This window comes from Vipera berus, assembly GCF_964194415.1.
Source record: "Vipera berus genome assembly, chromosome: 1".
In the NCBI taxonomy this organism is placed as follows: Eukaryota; Metazoa; Chordata; class Lepidosauria; order Squamata; family Viperidae; genus Vipera; species Vipera berus.
This window is the reverse complement of record NC_138202.1, coordinates 56,319,993-56,332,728: the sequence shown is the minus strand read 5'-3', so window position 1 is coordinate 56,332,728 and position 12,736 is coordinate 56,319,993. Positions and strand designations below refer to the sequence as shown.

At 35.3% G+C, this 12,736-nt stretch overlaps 1 protein-coding gene across 5 annotated transcripts in view; it reads right to left on the bottom strand.

Annotated features, from left to right (window-relative positions):
- Nucleotides 1–642: 642 nt before the first annotated feature.
- The window catches only part of BAZ1A (bromodomain adjacent to zinc finger domain 1A), a 52,914-nt gene continuing 40,820 nt past the window's right edge, over nucleotides 643–12,736 (bottom strand). For 4 of the 5 annotated variants that reach the window (XM_081332144.1, XM_081332143.1, XM_081332146.1 and 1 more), the window contains 7 exons: nucleotides 9,758–9,832; nucleotides 7,819–8,066; nucleotides 7,504–7,733; nucleotides 5,971–6,431; nucleotides 4,511–4,653; nucleotides 2,466–2,553; nucleotides 643–1,896 (listed from right to left, as the gene is read on the bottom strand). In XM_081332144.1, the coding sequence (XP_081188270.1) occupies nucleotides 1,706–1,896; nucleotides 2,466–2,553; nucleotides 4,511–4,653; nucleotides 5,971–6,431; nucleotides 7,504–7,733; nucleotides 7,819–8,066; nucleotides 9,758–9,832 (1,436 nt within the window). In that variant the 3' untranslated portion in view covers nucleotides 643–1,705. The remainder of the gene's footprint in view (nucleotides 1,897–2,465; nucleotides 2,554–4,510; nucleotides 4,654–5,970; nucleotides 6,432–7,503; nucleotides 7,734–7,818; nucleotides 8,067–9,757; nucleotides 9,833–12,736) is intronic. The other variant, XM_081332145.1, reaches the window with a different exon arrangement.

Here is a 12,736-nt window from a genome sequence, read left to right as displayed (position 1 = left end):
GCCAAGACAGGAAAAATCAATTTATGTTTCAGTAACAAAAAAGGAAAATGCTAAAAATACTCAAACTACATAATGTTGCTATTATCCTACAGTTTTTGTGATTCAGACTTCAACAATCCATAGAATGAAACTACTAAATGCACAAAATAATAAAAACAACACAGAAAGCCACATTTCTAAAAACAAGGATTTAGTGGACCACCAGTTACTTAGTGAAGACATTTTATGATTACCAGGAATTAATTGTAGATGAAGTAAAACCAGAATCCTGTCTCAAAGCAGTAAGAATGAAGTATAGATGTTTAAATTACATAATACAAAACCAAGATTTGCTGGAGAAGATTCTAATGACTTAGGGCAATCATAAAAAATGCTGACAGAAGGCAAGATGGTCAGATACTAAGGGTGATAACACAAGCACCAAGCTTCAAGGATACAATGAAGGGAGGATGGGTTGGATTGTGTGCCATCAAGTTTTTACTTATAATCCTGACAAAATGATGTCCATTATGAAGAATCAGAAATGAGTGAACAAGAAATAGTGCAAAAAGTTTATGTTGTCCATCATTGAAATTCCTTGCAAATTTTGCCTTCCTGTAAGTTAAACAAATGTGAAAATGATACACGATGCTGAGACAAAAGTAAGTAGATCAATAAGTTTAATTCTGACTTTTGTAAATTACTGGACATTTAAAAAATCATTGGAACAATATTTACTGAACTGACAAACTTTCAGAAAAATAATTAGCCAGCTGTTTTGACACTGCATGTGAAAAAGCATGACCTGTAGTATGCAGAATAGTACTGGGGTAGTCTGATGATTTGCAATCATCTGCTGTTAAACTATTTACTATGACATACCACTTACCTGAAGCTAACTGCGAACAAATCTACCCACAGAAGTTAGTTTCCACAAAGGGAGTTGTTCACTAGTACACAATACTTGATTTTTTTATTTTGTTTTTACATCAAAATTGTACAATTGAATATACAGTTTGGTAAGTTACTGTTTTGCTGGAAGAACTCCCATATAAAAAGAGGTCAATTATTAAAAGTATAAACAAAACACAATGAAAACAAAGTTAAGGGGTTTTTTTAATTTGCAAAGTAAATATTTTATAAATAAAAAACAAATACACAAATCATCTGTAAGCTAAATAAATATCTACTTAATAAAGTCAGGTTTACTTTTTCCAAACAGCACTGGCACAGTAATTTAAAATATATAAAATTGTACTCATTCACGTAGTGTCAAAAACTGGTATGCAATGACTTCATATATTTCACTTGTTCTACTGTACGTATTGGAAATTATGATTATAGCCAAGGTAGAATCCTTACAAAACTATGCCACAGTCTACAAAAGAAAATATTGTTCTCTAAACAATATGAGAATAGCTGGTGCTGGAAAAAAGCATTTGGACAAAAATGGTCTTTAAAATACCAAAGCTATTATAAATTAGTACTGTATTCAATACATATCAAAATTATTAGACACTGAACAAAACTGTGGAAAAGTGAACCTTTCCTACATTTTCCTGAGTGCTTAATAAATTGAGAATATAGTGCAGGCCACACTTCCAAGGTGTGACAGATGTTATTGCTTTCAATGGCTGCATGATTTAAGTGTTTCATTTTCTATGAAAATATAAAGGCTTCTTCTAATTTAAGTCCTAAGAAGTTCTTATTAAGATATAAAAAGAAGTTAGATGCGTGACTTTTTGGTGGCTGGAGCAACATGGTTCATGTAACCTGATACAATTGAAAGTCCAAGTTTTTGAGCCTGAACATGAAAAAATGCTTGAAGTCTTGTTCCAGCTTTTGCTTCGCTTGTATTACGAGCATTATATTCAAAGCAGTTTGAAAACATCAGCTCAACATCCTCGATGAATTCCGCTGCAAGGAAAAATAAAATGCCTTTATAGTCCTAAAAGCAATGATTTCTAAACAAAGAATTTATCTGTGAAATTGCAGTTGCTTCTGTGAGAGCTAATCCAATATAGTGATTAAGGACCAGAGACCTGTTTTTTTAAACCTGAATACCATTCTTATTGCCAGCAGTTCTCCCAGTGCAAAGAACCTCACAGTTGTAAGGGGAGATCACAATCTTTCTCTCAGAATAAGACAGCATAAATATGACAGAGAGACGATGCATTCTAATATGTTATTTAAATGTTAATTGTGTTTAGATAGGTATGTCCCAAGGGAATGCCGTGTTTCTGATTCAAAAGGGAAAATATACTCCGGCCTCCCATGATCCAAGGAAAAAATGCAGCTGCTTAAAGGACTGCTGGTGTAAAGAGTAACTGTACACTTCAAAACAAACATTTCCTTTTGAATCTGAAGCACTGCAGAACCCTAGACCTATTCCAGTGTTATTTTCTATATTCATTATCCAAAAGCTTCTAATTATTTAAATTATATTGTTTTAAACATTGTTAAATTATTTAGTCAACATTACTTACAGGCTACTTTGTATTCACATTTGTTCACTTTTTCACGGATTATGTTTAAAGCGATGGGCTTTTTGATTATATCGTAGTAGTCTGGTACCTGTACGTTGTAAAATATAAAAAAAACGATAATTTCATACCAAACAAAACTATTCTTTCTTCAATCCTAGGCAAGTCCTTTGCTTCCAAGCAATTGGTCCTGCTTCTTTGGTATGAAGAATGAAATCCATATAAATATATTTGACATAAATTAGTTTTCAGATTGTGAGGAAGAGAATTATAGCAGTGCTTAATTAAACAGTGCTTAAACACAAAGTTTGTGAACGCATTTGAATTTTTAATATTTCTGCCTAAATATGATTTAAAACATCTCTTCTCCACAGATCCTAAAACTACACAGAGAGAACCCAATTAAGCAAATGAATCTAAAACATTGTATTTGTTCATTATTCACTGAGGAAAAGGACTCAAAACTACATATTTCTATGTAGCAAAAATATGTGAATCTCTAGGATTATCAATTGAAGGGGAAATTAATCAGGTGTTTCAATGAGATGACAACCAGGTTTGAGTGTGAGATCCTGCCTAAAGAACAGAATCCTGGGAATTCACTATTAAGATCTAATCTCAACACAGATACATGGCAGTGTATCATGGATTGAACAAAGAAGATTCCTGATGACCTCTGAAAAATAGTGGTTCATGCTCACCAGGCTGAAAAAAGTTACAAAAATATTTCTAATAAATTTGGACACCACAACTCCACTGTCTGGCTGATCATGTGCAAATGAAGGCAATTCAACATCAGTATTACCCTCCCCAGGAGTGGTCAACCAACCAAGACCATCTCAAGGCCAAGGTATGTAATACTCCAGGGGGTCTTAAAGAACACTTTGTCTTTTTAAATCCACTGAATTCAGCTAACCATTTTGATGAGGGTGAGCAATATTATTTAGCTGATTTTAAAAACACTACACATTAATTAGTTCTACATCCATACAATCCATCAAAGCTAGCCTATTACTGATTGTATAATCTAACAGCAAATTGGTTATTTTTCAATTAGCATATGTAGTGATACTTAAAAGTGAAATTTCCTTCAAATTTAACTTTTGACTTCTTTGATACTTTCATGTAGGGTTCCCTGGAAAGAATATGGAAGTGGTTTGCTATTGCCTTTGTCTGGAAGAGATTTTTAAACTTTCCAATCTACTTTACTGCCCTGGTATTCTCTATTCCCACCAAATACAAGCTGTCTTAACACCATTTAGTTTCTGAGCCTGAACAAGTCACATACACACTGCCCTCTGCTGAAACTTTATTTATTGTAACTTCTATTTTCTCTCTCTCTTCAATAGCTGTCTTGTTTAAAGAAACATTACGGATCATTATTTCACATAATAATTTCTGGTCCATTACAGTTAAGTTCTCGGAGAAGCACCAATTTTATTTTTATAATGATGCGTACTCTACTTCCTATCACAACACTGCCATCTATTTACAAAGGTAATTGCATTGTCAAGCCTCAATGAAGGAGAGGATTCTAAAGTGTAATTTGAATATTTCTATAACTTGAATTTGTTACATTAGTATGTTAGTCAAGAAATTTACAAGGTTTAAATTTGTCTGTGCGAGGCCTATTTTTATTATTTTTATTTGTTTGCAATTTCCTTCCCCATATAACTTATTTATGAAGCTCAGATTTCATTAACATTTAGTCATTTTTCCTCCTTGTGATTATTTCCAATATATATTCAAGTTAATTATTTTAGTACTCTGAAATTCTTCTTCTTCTTCCTCTTCCTCCTCCTCCATCACTTTAGCCACTGTCTATCCACTGAAGGATGAAGGCCTCTTCTGCATGTTTCCAACCTATATAAATCCTGAGCTGACGTGCTGATGTCGTCGATCCATCTTGTTTTAGGTCTCTTTCGTGGACGCTTTTTATCAAGTGGGATCCATTCTATGACTGCCTTGGTCCACCTGCCACTGGTTCTTCTTGCTATGTGACCAGCCCAATTCCAATTCCATTCTTTTACTCTCTTGATGATATTTACCTGTATTTTGGAAACCAATTTCATAAAAGGCCAACTGTCATCATGTCGCACCAGTTCTACAACAAGCTGCTCAAAAGCAGATAATTCATGTACTCCACCCTGACGCCCTGAGGTCCTCCGATTCAGTGGCACTTGAGAAGGTTCTGGAATAATAGGATCACACATGAATATCAAAAAAAGACAAAAGTAGAAAAAAACAATATATCCACCCTTATAACTTGTTCAGGTCTTTGGACTACAGGTAGTCTTTCTTTAATGATGGTAATTAGGAATGGCAACCCTGTCACTAAGCAATGCAATAATTAAATGTAACATCACATGATTGGCTTATAACAGCAGTTGCAGCAATTCCAGTTGTCATTGTTAGATGAATTCTGTGTGCAACCATTTCTGTGATCACTTATTTGCAACCTCCTATTGGTTTCCCAATTGACTTTGCTTGTCAAAAGCCAGTAGTGAAGGTTGAAAATGGTAATCACATGGCCATGGAACACTGCGCTGTCATAATTGTGAGTTGGTTCTCAAGTGCCCAAATTATAATATGATCACAGGAACATTGAAAGCCTAATTATAAGGATCATAAAATCCCACATTTAGCACTGTTGTAACTTAGAACAGTTGCTGAATGCATGGTTACTAAATGAGTATACTAAGGATAATTGTATAGTTTTCATTTATTACTTGCTTCCACAATGGCAGATATAACTCAATCCCAAGTGTTTCAGCCAAATAAGGTGAATTAAGAGACTTCATTTACCAATTAATCTCCCATGCCTATTTACACAACTAGGTTCCATATTACCAAAATTGGAATACAAGAAAGAATAAATGCTTTTTATAATTCCATATTGCAATAAGTAGAAATAAACTGTTCTGAGCCTGGCTCGTTCCATTGTATGAAGAAAAACATGGTTCAGGAAACAGATAGTTGTACTGGCACTTGTGCTAACTCATTTCAATTCAAGCTGTTTGTTAAATTCACAAAAGTTGATTCAAACACAGCTCACTCTTCCAACAAAGATGTCTGTAGCAAATCACAATATCATCATATAAGTATTATCAATTGTCCACCCTGAGAGAAACTCATGTCACCAATTTACAATGTTTTATTTAGGCATTTTCAACTGTAATTGCTATTCCAAGCATTTTCTGATCCTGATTTGTTTGCTTTCAATATATTATGTTGAATGAGGCTGGCTAATCAATAAGCATAAAAAAATAATCTCAATTGAAACAATTCAGTTAAGAATTCTCCTTCTATTCAAGGTACCCCAAATCAAACTAAGAAAGCATTCCATAGTATTGCCATATATAATTTTATGGTTGCAAATTCACCGATTAACTGCCCTCTGTTCTTAATAATGGAAAGCAGCATTGGACTACTTCACTAAACAACCAAGTGACAATAAATGAGCTGAATTTATTCTGGCAGTCAATTTTATTTTAAAGATTTGATGTACCTGTAGACTGACGTTTCCTACCCCTTTTGGGGGGGTCTGTATCTTGTGATTTTTTTTCCACTGAAATTGGAGAGCTTTTCTCTTTCCTTAAATTCATCTCATCAATAATTCTGAAGCCAAGGGAACCAGAAGAACTACTCTCTGGAGTAGAGTCTGTTGTCTTTGTTCCTCTACGTTGTCTTCGATGGCTGGTCAACTCTATAAATGCATCTGCCTTCAGCATTTCTTGATTATGGCGAGTAATACGACTGTTAAGTCGTAATGTTTTTGTGACTGATGGAGGAGCAGATTTTGTTTTTCTATTGTTCTTTCCAAGAGCTTTATATGAAGAGTCATTTTGCTTAGGTGTATTCTGCTGACTGCGAGAGTTGTATCTTCCAGTACTCAGCTGATTACTAGCAAGCTTTGGGGCTCTTGTTCTTAAATTAAGTTTTACTTGAGGCTTCCCCAATTTGGATAAGCTGTAAGAAGTTAGAGAATTATAAATGTTTGTGACACAAATATTTTTATTCTGTTTTATTCTTTAAACTTGTGGATTCAGCACTAAATGGAAAAAGTAAGATACATTCAGTCAGATTTCTTAAGTGTACATACAAACAGGACCCTGCAGTGTAGAAATTGCATTCTAGAATCATCAGCGATGTTATCACTTCTGATTCCAAAGTGCACAAATGAGGGTTTTCAAAGATGGTAATGTTAGTACAAGGACATTCCAAAATGGATATTAGTATTTCTTTACATAACCTGGTCTCAATTAATACAAGAGTTTAAATATGATAAACAATTGTCAATGAAAAAGTTTAAAATCTAGCAAGATATTTTTCTAGTTAAAAGTTCCAATCAGTCTCAACTTTTTTTATTAACTGGAAATTCTAAACAAATCTACATGAAACAGCCTGAAGTGCAGTAAAATGGAATACTTTAAATTGGTGTTTTCTAGAATATGGATGAATTACAAGCTGTCTCTGGCATATTAATACTATCAGTTAGAGAACAGTAAACTACTACCAGATCTTCAGTCACAACTCTAGATCTAGAAGAATGTGCAATCAGGAGTAGTCCATCTCTCTGGCTAAACAATGAAACAAAGGCCAAACCTATGAACAGATAAATGAGTAGCTACTCTATTCAAGTATAATGCAATTTTCTCCAGTTCTGCTGTCTCCACATCCACTTTCCAGACTTTTTTGTCTTTCTTATTGACAACTGTTAAATCTGTTATGTGGCAGGGGCTTGTTTGCTTGAATTCTAAAATCCCAGAGCACTTTATCATCTTCATTTTTCATTTGTCTATTGTATGATCCCACCAGTTCTTGCTTGCAGGCAAATGATATTTCTTGCAGATATCCCAATGGACCATTGTTATTACTTTGTCATGTGGTTGTTTGTAGTCACTCTGTGAAACTAATATACACATGTGCTCTCTTGCTTATGTCTCCAAGTCTCAAGATTTGTATCCCTAGAAAGAAAACTAGAGAATACTGGAAGTCTGTATGCAGCTTCTGCACATCTCTAACTTAGTTTTGGATTTACCTTTTTTCATCTTCTTGAGAATCAGAATGATCAATATTCTCATCCTCTTCTTCCTCTTCATAATCATCTTCACTTTGCTCAATTTCCTCATAACTAGTTTCATCTTCTTCTTCAATTTGTTCTATAGCCTCTTCATCACTTTCCACAGAAGTTCTCTGCCTGGATGAAAGTCGCGTAGAGCGCTGCTTAGGTCGACATTCCGGACAAAACCAGTCTCCATCAGGAACAGCCTCGAAGAGAGCCAGAATGTATTACTGAAATGTTTTCTGCTACTTAAGATCAGAAATAACTTTCAAAGCAAATACTTCAAATTACCTTAAGCTTTGGTCTTATACAGTAGATATGATAGCCTCGATCACAGCCATCACAAAGCACCATGCTTTCAGCATCTCCTTTCTTTCTACACATTTTGCACCGAGTATTTAAAATAGACTTAGACCAGATTACGCTTCGCTCCAGTGTTGAGAGATGAAGAAAGACCTGAGAGAGGCTAGCAGAAGAAAGAAGTGATTCTCGCCAGCGATCCAAGATGGTTTTGTGTGAGCGGCCACCATCACTGCCATCTTCAAATAAAGAAAACAAATAATATGCTATTATCCTATTTATTGTGGAGTGAAACATCTGTGTTCTAATACTACTTGCATAGCACAAAATATGCAGAATAATCAACCTTGTTTAAAAGTAGAATATTCATTTTTGTAAATCTTAATATAGACTCTTTTTTCAAAGTGTTAAATGAACTAAATGGAGTCATTTAATAGATACAAACATTTGGTATTCAAAAAAGTTTTAGAAAACATCAAAAGCTAAACTTGATGATAGGTAGGAAAAAATCATCATATAAATGAGAAATTGGTTTATGATTAGACAATAGAGGATAAGTATAGATCCGTGGTGGTGAACCGGTAGCACGCAGAGCCCTCTCTGTGGGCACGCGCACCGTCACCCCAGTCGTAGGCCTTCAGTTGGGTTTTATAAAACCTTTTCGCTTTAGACCTCCGCCTCCGTGTGCAAAAAAAAATGTTCAATCAATCAATTTCAACTTCTCACGGGGGAAAAAAACATCTCCCAAAGTTAGAATTGATTGATTGGACTTTTTAGTCCCACCCAGTCTGCTGTTACCACCGCAGCCAGGCCCACCCAATGGGCCACACCCACCCGGCACCCAATGATATATAAGTGGGTTTTGGGTTGCAGTTTGGGCACTCGGTCTCTAAAAGGTTCGCCATCACTGGTATAGATTATAAGCAGCATACTGTTAGTAGTTTCTCTGTGATCCTACTTCAGCTTTAATTTTCACAGAAGCTGTTATTCAAAGAAACTATTTTTAAAATAATCTATAAAATTAAAAAATGTAATATAAATAACCCCTACAATATTATGAACGTGTATACTGGATGGCTGGCTTAGAATAATTAGGTGGACATAGCAAGTTATCTGGTGTAATAAAAATTTGTAAATTTACTCCAGTGGCTTTTGATTGCAATAGTTCTCTTCAGTAGAACAGACTAAAAATATTCTCATTGTTCTAAATAAACACACATATTGTACTAGTTTTTTCTCCAATAATTCATCTATAGCAGGAGATCATTGGTGATATACCTGCTTACTCCCTACAATTCAGAATATTAATTCATCTGCACATAATCAAATTCACCTTCAAAGATTACCAGTTACTATTTAAACTACAATGTCTCTTTTCTTACTTGTAATGTCAAAAGAATTACATAAATAATTCATCTGCACGTAAGTTTTTTACATATGAAAAACTAATCAATGAGAGGGGCAATATGATTTCAAATGCCAGTTTGTTGAAAGATAAAAAAATAAAAGGATCATTCTTCTAGAAATTATTTTAAATGTACTCTGTGGCTACAATAAGGTCAAACAAAATATAACTGGTCTAGCGGCATCACAAATCTGTATTAATGCCCCAAATTAATGACAGATTAAAGGATAGTGACCAAATTGAAGCTGCCCAGAAAAAGAAAAGAAAAGCTGCCATTTCCTTTGGATATAATCTCACTTCTTTGAAATAATCATGTTCTTGTTAGGTCATCAAACAGCTGTGTCTAACAGAACTTTTACCCTATTAATACCAGACATATTTGTTTTTGAAGAAGGCAATTCCAGTTTGTCCCATTGCTTTAGTTAGAAAGCTGGATAACTGCCATGCACTTTGTAGAAAGCAATATTTCATATACAGATTATAATTTTGAGCATGTTTTTAAATGGAAGAAAATCTATGGTTTACCATATTTATTCTGATCTTCTTCTGTCTTCCTCCTTTTATCACCTTTTTGGTCTCTTTTATTTTCTTCTGCATCACCTAGTTATTTCAAATTTATTTGGAAATAGAAGAGAACTTTTCACTAGCATAGCCTATTTTTCCAAAAATACGATTCCATTGCTATAGGAACCAGGACCATTGAGGTAGGGAGGAGAAATGGGAAATAAAAGAGTGTGCCTAAAGATTGACTTTGTCTTTCACTATAGCAATGTTTATTATCAAAATTATTGTGAATTTTGCAGTTTTACAAACATTTTCAGTACTCCATTGGGTATATCATGTTTTGCCTCTGTATACAAACTTATATCAGAACAAAAAATTAAAACAAATTGTTCATGTTGAGAGTGCATGTCTTGCATTTCTATCATTCAATATTCAACATTTTAAAGCCGGGTGCTACACTTTGCTCAGTCTCACAAAGTGAGGCTTACAAAATCTTACAAAGTGAGGCAATAAAATGAATTTTCTGATCTTAGCATGGTCAGAATACTCACACAATCCATTCATCCTTTTTGACAGGATTATGATCATGAGTACATCCCATGTTACAGTGTATTTTTTTTCCTGAAATTGGAAATGTCTATGGAGATTCTCAGTCATCCATGTCATGGTTGTTCAAAAGGTACTTTTTCAGAAGGCAACTGGACTTTCTTTATTTGTTCTTGAAGATGTTTCGCTTCTCATCCAAGAAGCTTCTTGGATGAGAAGTGAAATGTCTTCAAGCAAAAAAAAAGCAAGTCCAGTTGCCTTTTAAAAAAGCATCTTTGGGACACCTGAAAATGGAACAAATTAAGGAGTTCAATTCCACATTATTTCAAGTATTTTTCAATGTCCAGTGAATATCTTCTTTTTTAAAATTTCTCAAACTATAGAGACTTAGAAACTGTATTAGCAGACACAAGACATACAATTACAGGCTAATGTTACTATTCTTTTCAGTAGCCTTGATTCCCTAAATTTTCAGAATAACTTTCGATCCTTCTAGAAAGTTAGTCTGGAGGGCCTTTGTTTGGCTTATAGATCTGTCCTAGAATTTGCTGTTATAATGAGGTTCCATAATGCCATAGCAGCAATTAATTGGGTGACAGGAGGGGATAATGATCTTCTTTAAAAACAAAAAACAGACTTTTGATGCCTGAGCATTATATTATTATTATTATTATTATTATTATTATTATTATTATTATTATTATTATTATTGGGACAAGATATAGACATTCTGCAGCACATTAGCCTCATTAACCCTCTGGAGAGAAGGGTTTGGGTTAATTTGAACAAATTTCCATCATTTTGCTAGAAGACAATCAAACACCATATAAAATATATTTGTGCTTGTGAAAGGAGGATATAGAGTTAATCGGCCATGTATAGTTGTTGCTGAGGGAATTGTTGGGAAATTCTGGGAGTTGAAGTCCACAAGTAGCAACTGAGAATTCTATATAGAGCACAGTATTTCCTAGTAGATTATCTAGCCTATCCTCATATGTGATGGTTATATTAAACTGAGTAATTTATTTTAAGTCAAGAGGAAAGTATTTTTACTTTTGTTTCTGATTAGCAATTATGAGAAGATGCTACAAATTGAAAGACTGAAGGCAAAAGGAGAAGGTGGAATGATTATATAGTGTCATCAACACAATGAATATGAATTTGGGCAAACTCTGGGAGACAGTGAGGACAGGGAAGCCTGGCATGCTATGGTCCATGGTGTCATGACTTAGAAATTGAACAACAAGCTTCAAGTGTGCTTCATTATTGTTCCTATTTATTATGGGGTTTTCAAATCCCTTTTAAGATAATCTATTTCACCAGTTTTTCTGAAGAATCTCTGTAAATCTATTTCTGTGGACCTAGGATGAAAAGTACAGAAGTAAAGCTTGCTTGGAGTTCCCTTTTTGCTAATTTCACAAATGACCTTTCCACACATGTTCAGTCACTTGTCTCTAAAATACAATGACAATTTTAAACTCCAACTTACCGTATATACTTGAGTATAAGCCGACTCGAGTATAAGCCGAGACCCCCAATTTCACCCCCAAAAACTGGGAAAAGTTGTTGACTCGAGTATAAGCCGATCCGCCGTTCTGCATGCCTCGGAGGCTGGATCCGCGCTCTGCAAGCCTCTGCCGCCAGGCAGGTCTCCGTTTTGTTCTGGGACTAGTTCCCTAGCCTTTTGGAGCTTTTGGTGTTCGCCCATCAGCTGTCTACGGGGAGGCAACAAAGCTGCCTCTCTAGGCTTTGAGAAAAGGCCCCTTGCACAAAAGGCAGCTTCAGGACGAGCTTCCAAAAACCCTTTCCTTCCTTAACGCCCTCCCCACCTTCCCCCAGAAAGCCATATTTCTTTTTTTTTATTGAAAATTTTTATTGAAGTTACAATATTATCCCCTCCCCAACCCACCCCAGAACCCCTCCCCCTCCCCCATATTTCTTCAATAACAAAAACATAAAAAGCTGGTTGGGATGTACTCGCTGATTTCCCCCCCCCCCTTTTTTTAGATGCTAAAACTAAACTCTCCCTCTGCCTTCCAACCAATATCCCTTTTTAAAATCTTACCTTGGCTCCAGATGGAAGAGTAGAGGAACTAAGCTAGTAAGGAGAGAATTTTTTTCTGCAACTTTTTACTCCTGAAGTAGTAGTAGTAGTAATAGTAGTAGTAGGAATAATAATAATAAATCCCTAAAAGTTGTGCCAGAAAATGGAGGACGCTGGGTCTTTGCAAGTTTTAGCTGTCTGTCAGACTGCCTGAAAAGGGCGGCCTTCAGGCAGCCAGGCGGACAGCTAAAGCTTGCAAAGACCTAAAAGTTGTGCCAGAAAATGGAGGACGCTGGGTCTTTGCAAGTTTTAGCTGTCTGTCAGACTGCCTGAAAAGGGCGGCCTTCAGGCAGCCAGGCGGACAGCTAAAGCTTGCAAAGACCCAGCGTCCTCCATTTTCTGGCATAACC